The sequence below is a fragment of the Myxine glutinosa genome, chromosome 5, assembly GCF_964187855.1.
Source record: "Myxine glutinosa chromosome 5, kmMyxGlut1.1, whole genome shotgun sequence".
Taxonomy (NCBI): domain Eukaryota; kingdom Metazoa; phylum Chordata; class Myxini; order Myxiniformes; family Myxinidae; genus Myxine; species Myxine glutinosa.
Genome location: NC_136265.1, coordinates 155,038,872 through 155,060,358, shown reverse-complemented (window position 1 = coordinate 155,060,358; position 21,487 = coordinate 155,038,872). Strand labels below are relative to the sequence as shown.

Genomic DNA, 21,487 nt, shown 5'->3' with positions numbered 1-21,487 from the left:
TAAGATATACTGCATTCTCTCAAAAATCACCACCAGCTAAATGATTTAAACAGCAGCTTTGCAATCACTGTAGATACATTATCAGAGGGCCCCTAAAAAGCTTCGCAAACACTCATTTTGGAAGGTCTAATTGCACGGGTCGATGCATTATGATCTTTGTGAACATTTCAAAAGCAGCTGTGGTTCTTCTTCTTTAGCACTTCCTCAAATTACAGGAAACTGCAGCTGCTTGAGAAAACGCACAATTAATATACTCAGTGCACCAACTGTATTCACGCACAAGCTCTCAGTGAGGAGTAAAACCTTGGTGCAGTGGAGAAATAATGATTCAAGAAATGAACTCATGAGTCGGCCATTCCTTTTTTTTGAATGGTCAACATAGTGTTTTGGCAATCGATCAAATTTGTTTAGACTTTAGTGTAATGGATTTAGCACAGCAAGGACACGAGCTCTCCACCCATTCCTTACAGGAAGAACTGAATGTTGCCGGAAACGTTTGTGAGGAGTAATCCATGTCGTTATAATAACCTGGTTGGACGATGTTCAATCTCGGCGAGATTCATTTTGAGACGCCTTGCACTTCCAATCCGAGCACATGGCTAACGGCGTTGGGATCCCAGGTTCAAATCCCATACTGTGTCACGATTTGCCCATTGGCTCGATCCTAATATCCTTGTAATTCATGTAGAAGTATACCAATTGTCTTATCATTTCCCTTTCCTTTAGGAAAAGGTTGCTTACAAACTCATCCAGCTATGGCACCATTGTCAACGTTTTTCAGATGACAACTCTGTCATTAAAAGTGTTCATTCAATGACTACTTGAACAAAGTGGTACAGTGAGAAAAGATACGTTTATAAAAGGAAGAGAAGAGGAAATGAAGGAAGGACAGTAAAATGAAGTAGGGTATAGGAATTATTGGAGAGGTAGAAATGAATGGGTACGTATTGGGTATATTGGGGACATGTTGGGTATATTGGGTACATATTTGGGACATGTTGGCTATATTGGGTACGTAGTGGGGACAGGTTGGCTATATTGGGGACATGTTGCCTTATTGGGTATGTATTGGGTATATTGGGGACATTTTGGGTACATGTTGGCTATATTGGGTATGTATTGGGTATATTGGGGACATGTTGGGTATATTGGGTACATGTTGGGTATATTGGATACATATTGGGGACAGGTTGGCTATATTGGGGACATGTTGGCTATATTGGGTACGTATTGGGTATATTGGGGACATGTTGGCTATATTGGGTATATTGGGGACATGTTGGGTATATTGCGCACATATTGGGGACATGTTGGCTATATTGGGTATGTATTGGATATATTGGGGAAATGTTGGGTATATTGGGTACATATTGGGGCCATGTTGGCTATATTGGGTACATATTGGGTATACTGTATTGGGGACATGTTGGGTATATTGGGTACATATTGGGGACATGTTGGCTATATTGGTTATGTATTGGGTATATTGGGGACATGTTGGGTATATTGGGTAAATATTGGGACACGTTGGCTATATTGGGGACATGTTGGCTATATTGGGTACGTATTGGGTATATTGGGGACATATTGGGGACAGGTTGGCTATATTGGGTACGTATTGGGTATATTGGGGACATATTGGGTATATTGGGTACATGTTGGGTATATTGGATACATATTGGGGACAGGTTGGCTATATTGGGGACATGTTGGCTATATTGGGTACGTATTGGGTATATTGGGGACATGTTGGCTATATTGGGGACATGTTGGGTATATTGGATACATATTGGGGACAGGTTGGCTATATTGGGTATGTATTGGGTATATTGGGGACATATTGGGTATATTGGGTACATTGGATACATATTGGGGACAGGTTGGCTATACTGGGGACATGTTGGCTATATTGGGTACGTATTGGGTATATTGGGGACATGTTGGCTATATTGGGTATATTGGGGACATGTTGGGTATATTGCGTACATATTGGGGACATGTTGGCTATATTGGGTATGTATTGGATATATTGGGGAAATGTTGGGTATATTGGGTACATATTGGGGCCATGTTGGCTATAAATATATAAAAATAACCACCTTTAGAGGCCATTTTTCCCCGCAAAGCGGGGGTTGGCCTTTTTCGGGACCGTGGTTGTTGTTGTTTTTCGGTCCCCTTTTTGAAGCAATGTTTTACGGCCGGATGCCCTTCCTGACGCCAACCCTTTTTGCCGCCTTTAACGACAAACAGGGAATTACCAGTGAACTGGTACTCAATTAGCCGACCTCGGAAGGATGACAGGCTGAGTCAACCCCCCTGGCGTTAATTCAGCGATCGACTGGGATTCGAACCCAGGATCGTAGGATCCTAAGCCGGCACCCTAGCCGCTAGCCCAACACCAGGGTTTGGGTACATATTGGCTATATTGGGTACATATTGGGTATACTGTATTGGGGACATGTTGGGTATATTGGGTATATATTGGGGACACGTTGGCTATATTGGTTATGTATTGGGTATATTGGGGACATGTTGGGTATATTGGGTAAATATTGGGACACGTTGGCTATATTGGGGACATGTTGGCTATATTGGGTACGTATTGGGTATATTGGGGACATATTGGGTACATATTGGGGACAGGTTGGCTATATTGGGTACGTATTGGGTATATTGGGGACATGTTGGGTATATTGGGTACATATTGGGGACATATTGGGGACATGTTGGCTATATTGGGTACATATTGGGGGCATGTTGGCTATATTGGGTACGTATTGGGTATATTGGGGACATGTTGGGTATATTGGGAACGCTTCTACACTGAAGGTCTGAGATCGAGTGAACAACCTGTTACAGGGCATGAATTTAAGGCCATCAAGGGTAAATCAATGTTGTCTTCGTTGGACAGATGTTTTCAGGGGCATCAAGGAAGCTATGGGGGACAAGGCAAAACATAAACCTAACCCAGGGGAACTGCGGACTCGATCCTCTCATGAAAAACGAGGACGATATGTACAGATTAAATAAGGATAAATAAGGACAAGTCAGGAGAAGACGATGGTTCATGAGCGAGCGGTATTCAATGACAAAGGTCAAAACCGACATTGAAAATATATAAATAGGAATGTATTATCTGTTATGAGACTAGTTAGCTGCACAACACCGAAAATTCGGTTCAATTCTGAGAACTTTGAAAATTTGACCTTTGTGACCTTGAAATGTCAAAACGAAGGTTACTGACATTGCAATGAGATAGAAAATAATGTATAATCAATTATGAGCTACACAATACCAAAAATTCGGTTAGATTCCGACAACTTTGAAAATTTGACTTTTGTGACCTTCAAAGGTCAAAAGTCGAAGATTCTGAAATTTGTTGGAAAACTTGTATCTCATGGTGTATGTGATAATATAAGATCATGTACGACATTTCACCCTATCAGGAAGCGAACAATGTAATATAACCATCAAAAATCGACCTTTCTAAATTTTGTGACCTTGTGACCTCGACCTTGGGGCGAAAATGAAAAATCGAGCTCCGTGGGGCTAGACACGTGACATTGGCCTAACCAAATACCGAAACCCCTGTCAGATTCCACCAAACCCCTCGGAGAAGATGTAGCTTGAACTCGATTACCCCCTAAAAATACATCTTTTTCGGGCGTGGCTCCGCCCACAATGGGCGCAATACGCCCACTCTCGGCAGGACACAACTAGATCATGACATCAACCTCCCACCCAAGTTTCATCAAGATCAGATGATATCATCGGGTAGTTATGCTGCGGACAGACAGACAGACAGACAGACAGACACACCCATGACGAATATAGTGGTCACTCTGTTTGATAACTCGTGAAACAATGATATGAACAGATCATAGAGATGAAGTATCAATAGAATTTGCACAATCAATGTCACATCACATCCAAATTAATGTTTGTGCTTAACAGATAACAAAGTTACACTTCTCATTACTCCCAATCTGTAGTTCCTCCTCAATACTGGTTTCATCAAGTTCCAATTCAGCTGAAGTTGTGGATAACTTATGTATTATGTATTGAGTGTCCAATCACATTATTCAGCCTGTTTGAAACATTTAAAATCCGAATTACATAAACCCCTCCTCCCCTCCTCTAAAAACTCGTACAGTATTAGTTCGGTTGATCCGAGTTATTTATGGCAATGGCTCCGAAATGTACAATGTGCACTTAAATAAGGTCATAAATAAAGGTTTTGAAGAGATTTTTTTTTAATGAAAAAAAAAAAGTTCAAAAGATTTAAAGGCGGTTTGATGAGGCTGATGGGTTGAGTGATTCTGTGGGTCAGGCGGGTCCATCAGTGGAGGCATAAGTGCTTGGAGACCTGAAGAAGTACTTGGATACCAGCCCGCCCTCGTTAACCCCCGGCCGCCACCCTCACCACCAAGCCAACCTCCCTCCAGAAAAAAAAGCAAAAAAAGCAAAAGGAGAAAAAAAAGTTGTTGATTTTTTTTTCTCCTTCTGGGTGTCCATAAACAAGTCATGGCATAAGTATCTGAGATCCACAGGAGTGAAGGCCGTATCCATATCCTCACTTTGTGCTTCACGTAAAATCTTCATCTTGCTCCCACTTGCCTCTTCACACAGCTTTTACCCTCTTTCATCTCAGACATCCATCCTTTGACGGATACAGCAAGTCAAATGCTTTCCTTCACTAATACGCCATTGCTTGTCCAATTTCCAAACGTTTGCTCATCTCCACTATGTTGCTTCCCTCCACGTACCCCACCTCTCAAGTGTGAAAATCAGAAAAAAATAATCTATCTTTCGCTCCACAGTCAATTGAAGTATTGACTCGCAATCATCTTAACCTCAACCCCAAAGACAATTGAAAAATGTTAACATATTCACAAACTTTTGTTAACTCCATGTCCACACAATGTTATAACTTGCAAAATCGAAGATTTTTCAAGTGTATATTGGTCGGTTCCGTTTGTGGTTCTGTGTTTGTCTGTCTGTTTGTCACCGGCCTACAGGTCACAATTCCAAACCGATCGTCACGAAACTTCACCAAGCTGTATAAGTCGTCCCAATTGAGAAGCCTATTGATTTTGAGGTCAAAGGTCAATGGTCATCTGGAGGTCAAATTTCTAAAATCGCCATTTTGAATCCGATTGACTTGAAAATTGAATAGCATTTGTATATCAAGTCACTAAATTGAGAAATGAACTATTTGAGGTCAAAAGATCAAAGGTCAACTTAAGGTCAAATTTTTAAAATCATCAATTTTCATCGATAAAGCCGTCAATTCTCAACCGATTGACTTGAAAATTGAACAGCATTTGCATATCGAGTCACGAAATTGGGAAACATACTATTTTTAGGTCAAAAGGTCAAAGGTCAACTCAAGGTCAAACTTCCAAAATCATCACTTTTTATCTGAAAAAGAAACCCCGTCAATTTTCATCCGATTGACTTGAAAATTGAACGGCATTTGCACATTGTCACTAAATAGGGAAACCAACTATTTGAGGTCAAAAGGTCAAAGGTCAACTCAAGGTCAAATTTCCAAAATCATTTTCATCTGAAAAATCGTCAATTTTCTTCATATTGACACGAGCTTTGGTCAAGATTGTCAATTTTAATCTTGATGAAATGGACAATTTGCTGTATCAATGGAATTTTTTTTCTTGGGGAAGGGGGGGGGGGGGGCGTATTTTGCAAGTATCGTGCTCCGCATGACGTCTTCTTGTTATTGTTTATCGCTCAATACCCATCGATTCATTATTATGCACTCATACAATAGTTATAATAAATATCAAAGCGTGCCATCGCAAAGTTGAAAGATGGCAAAATATTCCAACAGGAATGACCCAATATCAAATTTAGAGTTTTAAAAAAATCTTCTATTATGACCCATGTGATCCCACGCCTCACCCTCTTGGGCACAAGGAGCCAAATCCAAAAAATCGTTAGATATTTCATGCGTCCCCCAATGTTGATTGCATATACACAGTTTAATTTAAAAATGATTAAAATGTGCCCGCAATTGCATTTTTTTGGCATTTGATCTTTTGACCGCACCCCAGAGGGCGTGGTCAAAATGATACTGCTCTCGCACCTTCTTGTCATGTGGTGACCAGTTTGGTGAATTTTTGCACGGAGAAAACATGACGGAGGGATAGGCAAACAGACAGTTCAGACAGACGGAGCTGATTACAAACCCCCGCAATTTTCTTTAAAGTGTGAAATCAAGCTGCTGCACTTGTAAAAGCCATGAATGGTTATCCAATCAGGTCACCGTACTAGCATAGTAGAATTTAAACGGGAGCGAGATTACATCAATGCACCTTAATCACAAAGGGAATTTAAAACTGGATTCAATAAAACAGTGGGCCGAAGTAAAAAAAATGCAGCCAGAAAATTAATTGCCTGTCCTTGCATCTGTGCTGCTGATTTATAAGGGCATGCCACAAGTAATAAGCGGATACATTTTGCAAAAAGCCACATACGTGCTCGGGCAATGTTTCGCAAAAGGCTGCACGCGCCACCTGGATATCATTACAACGTAGGCAAGCGTCACACTCTAGCCATGCAGGCAAACATTCATATGATCATACAAATGCAGGCAAATGTTCACACAAATGCAACATTCATATGATCATACAAATGCAGGCAAATGTTCACACAAATGCAACATTCATATGATCATACAAATGCAGGCAAATGTTCACACAAATGCAACATTCATATGATCGTACAAATGCAGGCAAATGTTCACACAAATGCAACATTCATATGATCATACAAATGCAGGCAAATGCTCACACAAATGCAACATTCATAGGATCGTACAAATGCAGGCAAATGTTCACACAAATGCAACATTCATATGATCATACAAATGCAGGCAAATAGTCACACAAATGCAACATTCATAGGATCATACAAATGCAGGCAAATATTCACACAAATGCAACATTCATATGATCGTACAAATATAGGCAAATGTTCACACAAATGCAACATTCATATGATCGTACAAATATAGGCAAATGTTCACACAAATGCAACATTCATATGATCGTACAAATGCAGGCAAATATTCACACAAATGCAACATTCATATGATCGTACAAATATAGGCAAATGTTCACACAAATGCAACATTCATATGATCGTACAAATGCAGGCAAATGTTCACACAAATGCAACATTCATATGATCGTACAAATGCAGGCAAATATTCACACAAATGCAACATTCATATGATCGTACAAATGCAGGCAAATGTTCACACAAATGCAACATTCATATGATCATACAAATGCAGGCAAATGCTCACACAAATGCAACATTCATAGGATCGTACAAATGCAGGCAAATGTTCACACAAATGCAACATTCATATGATCATACAAATGCAGGCAAATAGTCACACAAATGCAACATTCATATGATCATACAAATGCAGGCAAATGTTCACACAAATGCAACATTCATATGATCATACAAATGCAGGCAAATAGTCACACAAATGCAACATTCATAGGATCATACAAATGCAGGCAAATGTTCACACAAATGCAACATTCATATGATCATACAAATGCAGGCAAATATTCACACAAATGCAACATTCATATGATCGTACAAATATAGGCAAATGTTCACACAAATGCAACATTCATATGATCGTACAAATGCAGGCAAATGTTCACACAAATGCAACATTCATATGATCGTACAAATGCAGGCAAATGTTCACACAAATGCAACATTCATATGATCATACAAATGCAGGCAAATGTTCACACAAATGCAACATTCATATGATCGTACAAATGCAGGCAAATGTTCACACAAATGCAACATTCATATGATCATACAAATGCAGGCAAATGTTCACACAAATGCAACATTCATATGATCATACAAATGCAGGCAAATGTTCACACAAATGCAACATTCATATGATCATACAAATGCAGGCAAATGTTCACACAAATGCAACATTCATATGATCATACAAATGCAGGCAAATGTTCACACAAACGCAACATTCATATGATCATAGAAATGCAGGCAAATGTTCACACAAATGCAACATTCATATGATCATACAAATGCAGGCAAATGTTCACACAAATGCAACATTCATATGATCGCACATGTTACAATAAATCTATTCAGCCAAATCTGACTCAGATGACATCTTAGTAGTTAGGCAGCTTAGCAATTTTTGGGGGAACGATTTTAAAAAAGTACCATTTTTATTTTTAGTGGTTCATTGGACCATATGCAATAGAATTAGGACCGGAGGCAAGACATATACAGTGTTTGACTTTTGCGCAAATACGACTCGCACAGCATAATATCGAGCAATACATTTATGCAAATAAATCATCAACTATTGGAGTTAGACTAAAATCGTAAATACAGAAATTGCTGGACAAATTACCTTGAATAACATGTCTGTTCTCAAGCTATATTGTCATTACATCCTTGTAGTTGCGTACATGTTAGATATATGAGAGGTGCGCGAGTCACAAGTATAACACATTTGTATAAACACTCGGTATTATATTACTAATTATTATTACATGGAAGCATAAGATTTATTATGCAGGCATGCATAAGTTTTACAAATAACACTGCATGTCATGAAATAAAAGTTAGCCTCCTTGTTGAAAATATATACATATTAATTGGTTTTTGTCCTTGGTTTTTGTCCAATAAAAAGGTGAAGAACACTGTATATTTCTTGCCTCCGGTCCTAAATCTATTGTATATGGTCTAATGGACCACCAAAATAAAAATGGCGCTTTTGTCAAGCCGTTCCCCATTTTCGATAAATATGCTGCTAAGCTGCCTGACTATAGAGACTCTCGGCTTCAACGCGGGCCTATCAAGTTATTGAAACTTTACAAACCGGGTAGTTTCAGGCATTACATCAATTGTTTCTGTATGACTGGTCTTGTTAAGAGGACGTCTTTCAAATGAATTTTGTTAAAATTACAGGATACAGTAAGTCCCTGACTTTTGCGGGGGATGCTTTCCTGAAAAATACTGCGAATGTCGAATCCGGCATTGTTTCAATGGGAAAAAGGTTGATCAGTTCCAGCTCTTTCAAAATCAAGATCAGGAAGGTGGTTTATGGTTAATTAAAAAAAAAAAAACTTACGAAAACGAATGCACATGATTACAGTTTCATTCAAAATACTTACACATAAAAGAACAAGAACAACAACAACAGCAGGACTCTTTCCAATTTTTATTGAAGCTGCTGTACAGTACAATGTATACATTGTACAATGTACATGCTGGTGTGTGCCCCGGTTTAGAATAGGTACACCGTATCCCTGCGTGTCGTACGAGGCGACTAAAGGGTTGGCGTCAGGAAGGGCATCCGGCCATAAAAACATTGCCTCAAACAAACAACAACAAGGCTAACCCCCACTCTAGCAGGGAAAATGGCCTTTAAATGCCTGTTGTTGTTGTTGTTGTTGTTGTTGTACTGTACAGTGCAATGTAACTTTTGATGATGATGACGATGATGATGATTTAGAATCCAGTAAACTCAATTAACCCCTCGGAAGAGGATGCAAGTGAGGTCACTGATGAGTCGAGCACCGAAGGGGATGCATGCAAGGATGCTGAAGGTGTTGAGGTGGAGGGGCAAAAAAACCGGGTGATCGTGAGATGTTTCGCTGAGTGCTGCAGGTTTTTGTGCAGCTCTTTGTATGGCAGCAAAACATCATCCAACCTCCACTTGAACCGGTGGTACGCTCCATCACTGGGTCAGCATCTTGCAACCAGTCAGCGACTGACCTCATGTCCTGCAGCACCTCAGCTAGGAACTAGACAGTCAGGTTGGGCCTCGCCACCTTTTCTTCCTCTTCACTACCCCCTCCCCCCCCTCGTCACAAGATTGAATGATAGCCTCAATCTCCTTAACATGCGAGGAAATGAGCTCCTCCAATTCTTCAGGCTGCATGTCGCCGAAGCCTTCCCCTCCCACCTCACATGCCCACCTGACATTTATCCGCCTCTCCTGCGTGGTATCAGGAAACCCTCTGAAGTCGTCGACTACCTGTGGCCATAGATTGTGCCAGCAAGCATTAATGGTGGAGATTTGACCTCGTTGAGAGAGTCCTTGACGGCGATGATACAATGCGCGATGTTGAAGTCCTTCCAACATTCCACGATGGTAAGTGCGGGATTGAACTCGATAGCATCCAAGACGCGATGCCAGCGCATCCAAGATACAAGACCCACAGAAGGTGCGGCGGGTGTAATAAGTTTTAAAGGTTGAAATCACCCCTTGGTTTAGTGGTTGGATCAGGGAGGTGGTGATGGGTGGCAGGAAGATCTTGTCTACCAGGTACCTCTCCACTTGAGGGACAAAAAGTTGTGGAAGCAAGCCATGAATATGGCAGGTGTTAGCCATGTCTTTTTCTTGGCTCTCCAAAATACGGGCAGAGTTTGCCCAACCGTCCTTGTCATTGTCATTGTCACATCCTCGCCCAACCGTCCTCGTCCTTGTCACATACCCAACCCCTCCACCAAATTTCGTCCGAATCAATCAGCAACTTTTTGAGATACCCTGTTCACAAATAAACAAACAGACAGACAAACAGACAGGTGAAAACATAACCTCCATTCACCTTCGGTGACGGAGGAAACGAGACACAGGACACGCTATACATAAATAGCCATGCAGGGTTTATGAATAGATGGAGGAGGGGTGGGTAGTGTGCCCATTGTTTGTGGGGGATATTGGTGGTGGAGGATGGTAAACACGCACATAGAGCTGCTCTATGAAAGATTGTTTTTAAGCGGTTATGCGTGTGGCTCTTGGAAAATGGCATATGCAGCTGGTGGCAAATGCTTTGCGTGGGTGGTGAAAGTTTTTTTTTTTTTTTGTTTTTTTTTTTAAGAACTGTTATGCACGTGTTTGGGGAAGATGTTTTTTGTGTACGTACAGCTGTTTTATGCGTGGCTGGTGGAAGCTTGTTTTAGAACTGTTATGCACGTACCTTGTGGAAGATATGTTTTTTGCACTTGCAAAAACCGCGAATACGCGAAGCATAGGGCCGCAAATGTTGAAGCACGTCACAATGTCAGAACCGCAAATGTCGGGAACCGACGGTACTGTGGAAAAGTCTTTTTTTCATGCATCATATGAGTCTTCAAATGCATCATATGAGCTTGAACAATTTAGAAGAAAGAAGAGCAAAATATAAACTGGAAACCATGAAGGAAGCATGATGCAATGCAGATGATACAAAAATTAAAAGGTCACAAAGAAAACAGGTAGCGCCAAGGTTAAATGTGCTGTCTGCAAAGCTCACACTACAAACACAGAGAGCTGTGGTACAAATGGAGGTGATTACTTATGAAGCTTTGCTTTTCTCCTTTCATTACGCAAACTTAAAGATTTAATGTACAGTAATAATAGTCAGGGGACATTATCAGATATCTGGCAAATCTGGGAACAAATTCCTTACCAAGAAATTTCTTCACCAATGTGTTTGTAAAGGTGTCTACTAACACATTTCAAAAAGTTTAAATTCAACTCCCGGAGGACAACCCGTGACAGCTGCTGAAAGTTGGGGTACCTGGAACCTTATCCGGGAAAAATTGAAAATGTTGAATTCTGTCTTAAGCAGCTTGTGAGGGGTCAAACTAGTGGTTTTTCATGATTCTGAATCGATTGCAAGCATTTGTTTTGCACCAAAACCACTCCTTGGCGGAAAAACGGCCACGCCCACTTTTTCCGCTCGTTGCAAACCCATTTTTTTGGTGAAAATAAAACATTTGTGACATAGCATTATGGGTGTCTACAGTGGGTTTTCTTAGGGTACTGATTTCATCCCACTGAACAGTTTTTCACTGAGAGGCTCAGGTGGCACTTTATTCTCAAAATGTGTGATAGATTGCGATATCGTGTTTTAAAATGCGTGTTTCTTATTACAGTCTAGCAGTATGGACGTAGACGTTATTCCTGCACCTCCGCTCAATTGCTTCATCTGTGAAGGCCTGGAGATACAAGCTCAGAAGCTCGTACAGGCAACTCCTAAAGGCAACCCTACTCTGTTGGCGTATGCAGAAGCTGTTGGAAATGCTACAATTTTGGAGCGCATGAAGGAGGCATGGAATGTCGCAAGACTGAGATACCACTTAGAGTGTAAACGTGATTTGTACAACAATCTATCAAGGTCACCATGAAGTCAACTCGTAAGTGCGACCTGTTTTACTAGGCAGGGAATAATGATTTACTGACCTGAACATTATTGTTTTAAATACTGGTGATATTTCATGTCAACAAACTTCTAAAATAATTCACATTTCATTTATTGTAGGTGCAGCAGAGGCGGAGAAAGAGTCAGCACAGACGAGGAGACGACACATTTTCTCTGGGTCCAGTGCATCTACTGCATGCAGTTCTACGAGTTCACGTTCCGTTCAGCTTCTGTACAAAAATGTGTGCATTCTTTGCAACCAGCCCGCTGATCTCTTCCCAAATCATCCAGGTTATATTGAAGGGTGTAACAATTTATGCAGAACAATAAGCATAAATCGGTGTAACTGATGATATTGTACGTGATGGGTCGTGACGAATCAATACAGTTATTGTTATAAGTATTCACATTTTGCATGGGATGGGATCGCATGAAATGGTATTGAGCCCTTCTCCACTCCCTTACAGAGACTGCTAGAAAGAGATACTGAATTCCTGACAATTTGACTGCGGATGGACTGAGGACAAGCTTGCTGAAGACAGCACAGGGTCGCAAGGACGATTGGGGCACTGAAGTCACTGGCCGCCTGGAAGGGATCAGCGACTTGGTAGCAGAAGAAACCCTGTATCATTTGCGCTGCAAAGTTCTTTTCGAGACGGGTGGTCACTACTCCAAGACTAAAGATGTAAGTGATGTAAAAGTATGATTCTGACTCAGTGAGGCGAATTCAAATTCAATCATTCAAAGTTGAGGCATATTATCAAACTCTGGTACTTGAAAGTTAATAATTATAACAATCTTTTATCCTCAGGTCGGAAGGAAAGCGGATGAGGAGCGAGCGGCTTTATTCTACGAGCTCTGCGAATGGTTAGACCGGGAACTCGAGCACGGGGTGATGACACTTGACCAAGTCCATGGAAAGCTGCAGCAGTTTGATCAGTCACCAGATCAGAGCCTCGCATATTCGAAGAAGTGGCTAAAGAAACTCAAAGAGAAATACCATGACACACTGTATTTCACGTCACAGGAGAGGAGGGCAGATGTGCTCTGTTTCACAGATAAGTCCAGCAACATTCTGCGAGAGCATCATGCTAATGTTCAGTTTGGAGATGAGAAGACTCAAATCATAAAGACTGTACTAAAGTTCATTTGCAACGACATCGCCACTATTCATCTAGATCCAAAGTCATACCCCACTGCACACAGTATGACCGATATCCCGAGACAGCTGGCACTTGTTCCTGAGAGCCTTCAGATGTTCTTGAGACCGATAGTGAAGACAGACGAAAGAGTAGCCATTTGGGGGCAGAACTTCATAAAGGCCTATCGGCCTCGGTCAGGGGTATTCCCATACCAGATGGGGTTTGCCATACAACTGGATCATTGATTTGGGTCAAAGTGGATGCTCAACAAGTTACACCAGTTGGGGTACACTGAGTCTTACGCAGAGACACAAAGTTACAAATACTGCTTTCTCAATGACAGGAATGGAGTTGACATCTCTGATGCTTCTGGTGCTCTTCATACCATTATTGAAGAAACTGATGATCAGATAGATGATGAGGTAGAGGTTGACGTCGAACTTGAGGATCTATCAGTTGCTGTGACAGCCGGTGAAATTGAAATACAGAGTGACGATCAGGTGGTCTCCATGGAGGTTGGGGATACAAGCTCAATCTGTGCAGTCACTTAGTTTATAAAAAAAGAAATAACCACCTTTAGAGGCCATTTTTCCCCGCAAAGCGGGGGTTGGCCTTTTTCGGGAACCGTGGTTGTTGTTGTTTTTTGGTCCCCTTTTTGAAGCAATGTTTTACGGCCGGATGCCCTTCCTGACGCCAACCCTTTTTGCCGCCTTTAACGACAAACAGGGAATTACCAGTGAACTGGTACTCAATTAGCCGACCTCGGAAGGATGACAGGCTGAGTCAACCCCCCTGGCGTTAATTCAGCGATCGACCGGGATTCAAACCCAGGATCCTAGGATCCTAAGCCGGCACCCTAGCCGCTAGCCCAACACCAGAGTTTGTTGGAGACAATATAGATTGAACATTGTTTCTATTTACGGGAACACTCCCTTTCATTCAATGGGTTTGATTAAAGTCACCTCTCCGGCGCCACCTTCGGCAGGTGATCGGACGACAGTAGCTGTCAACAGGGTGAAGTTGAAGGCACCCGACAAGGCTAAGATCCTGAAGGCAGCTGAAGTGAAGATTCTTCCATTTCACAAACAGGAAACAGACAGGGATAAACGCCATCACGTTTCTTCCTATCGCTGAGCTCTCCTCCTCCGTGACACAAGACCAGCCACTCCTCTCTCCGGGAGACACGCTCTGGGCAGCAGGACAACACATGGACATCTTCCTTGACGTACGGGCTATTAAGGACGCAGTGATCGGGGCTGGTATTGCGATTTTCCAGCACATTTACCACACACCAGGTACTACTTTGGGTGCAATTCGATACAACATGTTTTCGCGGAAGGTGGCGGCCGGGCTGATCAAACCAGAGACTCTACCTCCAACAGAGGGTGCAGCTGCACAGCATTCTCTCCATGCCTATCTCCAAACCCGGAACTGGATGCTGCTGCAGGGCATGTCTTTGGACCCCAGTGACTATGGATGGACGGAAGGGGTTCGTGGTTATGAGCCGGTTCCAACAGTAGACCCCATGGCTCCTGAGGATCTGCTCCGGTTCACGAGCTGCAATTGTAATGGAGATTGCAGCAATCCTTGCAACTGCAACAAGATTGCAACAACACAACTGCAACAGAACTGCAACAAGACAACTGCAACAAGAGATTGCAGCTGCAACAAGAATGGTGTCAAGTGTATCTCAGCATGTGGAAGTTGTAAAGGCATTACATGCAAGAACTTAAACTGTATCCATGATGGTTTAGAGTCTGGAGAAGACTCATACCTTGACTCCTGAGGCACTTGACATTGTGGAGCAGTATCGTTTTCAAACTAGCATTCGAGAAATTGAAATAAACGAATAAAGCTACTTTTTAATTTACATGCACCCAGCAATGTTTTATTTTCACCAAAGAAATGGGTTTGCGACGAGCAGAAAAAGTGGGCGTGGCCGTTTTCCGCCAAGGAGTGGTTTTGGTGCAAAACAAATGCTTGCAATCGATTCAGAATCATGAAAAACCCCTAGTTTGACCCCTCACAAGCTGCTTAAGACAGAATTAAACATTTTCAATTTTTCCCGGATAAGGTTCCAGGTACCCCAACTTTCAGCAGCTGTCACGGGTTGTCCTACGGGAGTTGAATTTAAACTTTTTGAAATGTGTTAGTAGACACCTTTACAAACACATTGGTGAAGAAATTTCTTGGTAAGGAATTTGTTCCCAGATTTTAGCCATATTCCCTGACTATAAGGGAAATCCCATTAAAACGTTCACTGCCGACTTTGAGTATACTCGCAGTGCTTGGTGTACCAGATTCTGTCACTACAAGTATTCTCGTAGAAAAGATTATTCTATTTTGTTGTAAACAGACTCCAAAATCTAATCAGTTAATCTTTACATTATACATATCTGTACCAACTTTGAATGAGATCAGTTCAGCTGTTCTCAATTTATAGACCTATTACAGACGTTGACATTTCACCTCTTGACACCAAATTCTAATCAGTTAATCTTTACATCATTATACATACATGTACCAAGTTTGAATTAGAAAACTTCAGCCATTCTCAAGTTATAGACCTATCACAGACTTTGAACTTTGACCTCTTGACCCCAAAATCGAATCAGTTCATCTTTGCCTCATTATACATACCTGTACAACCGCTAATGTTTGGCTAACCCCCGCTCTAGCAGGGAAAATGGCCTTAAAATGCATGTTGTTGTTGTTGTAGAAAAGTTTGACTAAGATCCCTTTAGCTGTTCTCAATTTAGAGACCTATCACAGACTTTGACCTTTGACCTCTTGACCCCAAACTATAATCAGTTCATCGTTACCTCATTATACATACCTGCACCAAGTTTGACTAAGATCCCTTCAGCCGTTCTCAAGTTATCGTGGTAAAGAAAACCTATCACGGACGGACGGACAACCTGAAAACATAATGCCTCCGGCGACTTCGTCGGCCGGCGGAGGCATAAAAAATAAGAAAGCATGGTACTCAGCACATGATGTACCATTAGTAATGACATAATACTAACGTAGATTCAGTGCTAAAATTAGTGCCACAACATGACTCGTACCTGGCATATGGAATTTAAAATCTTGTCCCACTCCTGCCAGCTACAAGTTTTCTCGTAAAATTGGGTTTCTCCACCAATGGATAAGAAATTAACTTAGATTTGCTCATAAAGTATAAAAATTGAAAATAAAGTAAGCACACAGTTGCATACGCATACTTGACTTGGAAAATGGGGGTGGTGTATACTATAAGAGTTGTTCGTCAGTGTTAGCAGATGCCAACCAAAAGCATGAAGTCTCCTCAATATTCGGTTATCTACTACTGGGCAGGAATCTCCATCACATTGGCCTTTAAGTATGTAGAAGGCCTGATAGTACAAGAGGACAAACTTTTAACCATTGAGACAAATATAAATCGTCAAGGACTGACTTTTCCCAAAATAAACTGTAGAGAGAATTGATGCATAAACATTGGTTTATCACACCTGAGCGAGCATAAGGAAAAGTGACAGAACACCAGAATCCATGAAGGCCTGACCAACACAGACGCCGACAACAATAACACATCATTTCGTTGAACGCATTTTACACTCGGGATGTCTGGCTGCGCCCTTTGTCTGCTCTGCAAGGCTGAACAATGCCAAGACCGTCCCGCTACGATTTGGCAAGAGCCAATAAGAGCTTTACAAGAATAGGAAGCAAATGTGAAAAACAAAGGAAAAAGCGAGCCTGAATGCATGCCGGAAGTCCCACCAAAGAATAGATGCATCATAGATAAAGCAGTGCAAACATCACCTGGGATGCAGATCCTGTTAATGCACACCGGGGTCGTATTTGAGGATATCTATGAGACCACGCAAAAGGATGCAGCAAGTGGGCGGGGGTAGCTGGCTGTTGCTGACGTAGGGCCCGAGGCACAAACTCGGGAGCAAGAGGGTTCAGCACGTAGGTCTTGAGCTCAAGACCACGAAGCTCTGAACGAACCCTCTCGAGGGAGGTACCATAGAGGCTACCACGAAGCTCGCAAGCAGTTAGGAAATGCTCCCACACCTTCCTGCAAAAGGTATGAGGACGAGTCATTGTAAAAAGCAAATAAAACAAAAACAAAACATGGTAATTTATAGAATTAGGTAAAAGTGCTTTAAAATATCTGGAACTTGACCGTTTTGGCTTCTCAACCTCAGGTTGGGCTGTTTGGTTCTGCCATCTGAGCACCAAAGAGGCCAACACAAAGACCGGGGCTTACGATGTATTTATTTTTGTATACATGATCGAGGCTCGTGTAAGAGCTAACATCAATCCCCAAAAAAACAAACGGACACACAAAACATACAATAAAGGTAGCGGGAGACGAGATGGGGGGAGAGAGAGGGAAGCACACAAGTACAACAGCAGAGAACAGGGACATTGGGAGATCTGTGGGAGGGAGAGGTGGGAATCTAGCTTCAGACACCAGATAGTGTTGATTTGTTCATTCTCTCCTCTCTTACTTGTAACGTATGTGCAAGTTTACCCCACGAGTCTTAATGAATTACCCCCGCTGCCCTCCAAAAGAATACCATTAAAATTACATGAACCACAAGCTTCACGTAATAGACAAATAATTTCATGCGAATCAAGGCAACACTATAGGGTGAAAGATATGATAAAATAAAATGAGGAATCTCCTGTCAGTTCTTTAATATAATACTACAAAAGGAATATGATAATTATAAGAAGAGGTTCAAACTCTTTACAAGGTTCCAGATGGTGTCACAACTACCAATCCGAGAGGCATCGGCAGTCTGACGCAGGATACTTGACTGAAGGTGATTTAGGCAGACGTTTGTAATTTGTTCAGGGTGCTCCGTGATAACTCACTCCATCTTTGCCAAACACACCCTGGCATCTTTAACATTCACCGATGCCCAGTGCCGACAGATTGGTCAAATTGGTTAACGTCCTCCTGATTGACGGCGTACACCTCGATGCTTTGCCCCACATGCGAAACACCAGGAGGGACAGTTTATAGCTGGCTTGAGATTTGAACCGAGGCGAGCCAGCTCAGAGGCGAGTGAGCAATACATCGAAGCTATCCTGCCAACTTCTGTTAATCCCTTGCATACCAATAAAGACTTTTTGTGATAAAGTATTTTTCACATATGCTAAACATTTGAACTTGCTGTCTGTGAAAATCCGCACAGCTTGATCAATTACAGTTTACAAATCCATGATAAAATCTCATTTTTAACCATTGCTTGTAAAGAATTCTTATTTTTCCAACTCTGTAGGCCAATTTCAAAGCAGAACAATGCAAATTAACATTTAAGCTTTGCTCTTCTGACAAATATTCTCTTTAGAATGATAAAGCACCTCCCAGGCTTAAACTGATAAGCACGAACAACTGCAAACTATTAGAAACTGCAACAGACAATCAGACAGAGATGCAGACAGAACTTGGATACGCACGTACTTCTCTGTGCTAAGAGGTTTGTGACAATTCAAGAGCCATTTCCTCCTTTGTTTGAAAAATAACATGATGGACATTTTGTCAACAACCACAAATATCCTCAAAATTGCTTCCCTTCTTCAATGATGTGTGTGTGTGTGTGCAATCGATAGTAGAATCCTGCTGTAAGGAGCACGCGTCAGAGTGAATTATATTATAAATATCGACACTTTTGGTGGACAGTGCAATTTCAACAAACGAAATTCAATGAGCTACAACATAAAATTCTTCAATCTTATATATTGTTGCGGTTTTAGAACCCACACTTTTGTAAATAAATAATCACTTGTAAATATGACATTAAAGGTTAAAGGTTGCACCCCTAGTTAGTCCACAAGCAACACGTAGGCCACCATAGGAACTCAGTTATTTCATTATTATGTGTTTTAGTTAAGGCCGTGTTTCCAATAATTGAATCTGTGTTGCATCAATCAAATAAGGAGTAAGCTCTTTCATCCATTTTGCGACCTCCCTCTCCAAGAAACGCCATTACGTGCCCCTACAGTCGGTGCCTTAGCGTTCGCTCAGGCGCCGCTATTAACCATGCGGTCAGGCTCGAGGAAGAAAGGGGCGGGACACCAAGAACAAGGTGTGGCCGGTCAACCAGCCGTCAAAGGCATGGCCGGTAAGCCCTCACCAACCAACCAGGGCTGAGGTGAGATCGCTGGCGGGCGTGGTTTTGGAGCGCGCGGAGTGATCTTGGCTCGCGTAATATAAGCGCGAACGAAAAGCCCTTTCACAGGACTCGCGTGCACACGGCAGTGGCAGAAGGACTGCTTTTTGGAGGACTCGCGCGAAAAGGATTGGTGAAAGGACTATTCAGCGGCGCTCATTACAAACGAACTGCGCACCAGGACCTCTTCTTTTCACGGACTTGTTGGAGGCGTGCGCATTGAAAGGACTTGGAGAGGGTGTGTTTAGCACGACCATCCATTTATTACGTACGCTGAAGGACACCAGCCTCCCCCCCGCTATATGTAAGGTCCGCTCGCGTCCAACTACGCGTGGAGCTGCCTGCCGGGTTTCGCCCGCGGAACCGGAGCCTAGACGGAGTCAACTGGAGCCTGGACCATCTACCTGGACCTTCCACCATACCAGTTACAATCCCCGTGTGAGTGTGTCTGTTTGTCTGGGGTTGTAGAATAAGACTGTAATAAGACTGCCCTGAGTCCTGCTTCTTCTTCTTCTTCCTGTACATCCTTTCGTTTCCTCTTTCCTCCTGTATATTTGTAATAAATTACCTTGTTCTTTCTTGGTTTTCCCTAATCCGATCGCATCCGTCCTTTCTATCAATTGAGTACCTGTGGCACGATTAGGAACCGCTCAGAATCGGGTTTAGTCTTTGTTAATAGCTCGGATCACGGATTGCTAACCGCTCGGCATTATCCATCATATCCGTGGTTCGAGCGGGAGTTATTTCCCTGCTTTATGGTCGGGTTAGTAAATAGGTATTTGGGACTGCTTTGACCAATGACCCTAGCTAATACCGACCGGAAGGAGCGTTATAACTTCCCAGGACTCGGGACGGCCAGCTAAAAGGACGAGGGGATTAACCCCCCCCCCCCTTGATAAGGGGAGCGCCGACCCCCGAGATCCGTAATAATATATTGCGTTCGTCTGTCGCTTCTGCAAAGCTGCTGATTGGTTATTTTGCATTTTCATTTCACTTTTCTTGATGCAATATTGTCCTTTCCAGTCATCTTTAAAATCAACATGAACATCTGTATTAAAGTAGATTTAATACATATCTTCATGGAGAACACAATTTAAAATAGTTATCTATTTCCCTTCTTTTGAGACAAATCCAACCTCCGCCACCTGATGTTACACCTCCATTTTGTGGTGGGCAGTATAAGTAGATCAGAGCTTTGGCTCCGAGTGAAACCGAGAGTGCAACACAATTCACCCTTTTAAAGTCCAGAAATAAATGAAATTGACCGATCAACTTAAACTTTTACCTTCAGTGGGGACAGATAATTTTGCTTGCTTTTCCTGTCATTAGAGAAGGGTAATTTTGTGAGTTCAAAATAAATGATCAAAATCTATTGAGCCAAATGTCAATAAATTAATAAAAGTCACTTGCATATGGGCAGCGTGTTAAATGTTTTTTTTTACAAAGAAACCTTTTTATTCTTCTTCTTCTTCATCATCCACTTTTTTTTTCCTTTCAGGAGCGAGGCCCATGGAAGAGCAAATCAGAACCGACAGTGGGACACATATCAAGAGAATAAATGAACCGAAAAAGAGGAGAGGGAGGACGGAAAGAAACAGAAACTAGCAAGTAAGAAAGTTGAGTTCGAAAATGTTAAGGGGGGTCATAAAGAGCACGAGCAAAAAATTGAGAATAACAGGAAATGGTGCACTGCTTGTTTGTATCCATGGAGGGAAAAAAGTAAGACAGAACAGCCCCAGAAAGGTGGTTCCATAGATGGGAGAAGCAAAGAATAAAAAAGTTGAGGTGTGCAGTCTTTCTGGATTTTGGAGGTGTAACCAGGAGGGAGTTACTAGAAGAACGCATGCATCCTCGAGTAGATATGGAGGGCCAGAGGACTAAGAGAGAGAGAGGAGAGGGAGCAATATCTGAAAATAGACATAATAAAATATAGACCACCAACCTGTCTGTA

General features: G+C 42.0%; 1 protein-coding gene across 3 annotated transcripts in view; it reads right to left on the bottom strand.

Annotated features, from left to right (window-relative positions):
• Positions 1–21,487, bottom strand: part of LOC137426905 (putative helicase with zinc finger domain) — a 331,899-nt gene that overhangs the window by 123,137 nt on the left and 187,275 nt on the right. For all 3 annotated transcript variants that reach the window (XM_068115906.2, XM_068115908.2, XM_068115907.2), the window contains exon 20: positions 17,171–17,429. In XM_068115906.2, coding sequence (XP_067972007.2) covers positions 17,171–17,429 — 259 coding nt within the window. The remainder of the gene's footprint in view (positions 1–17,170; positions 17,430–21,487) is intronic.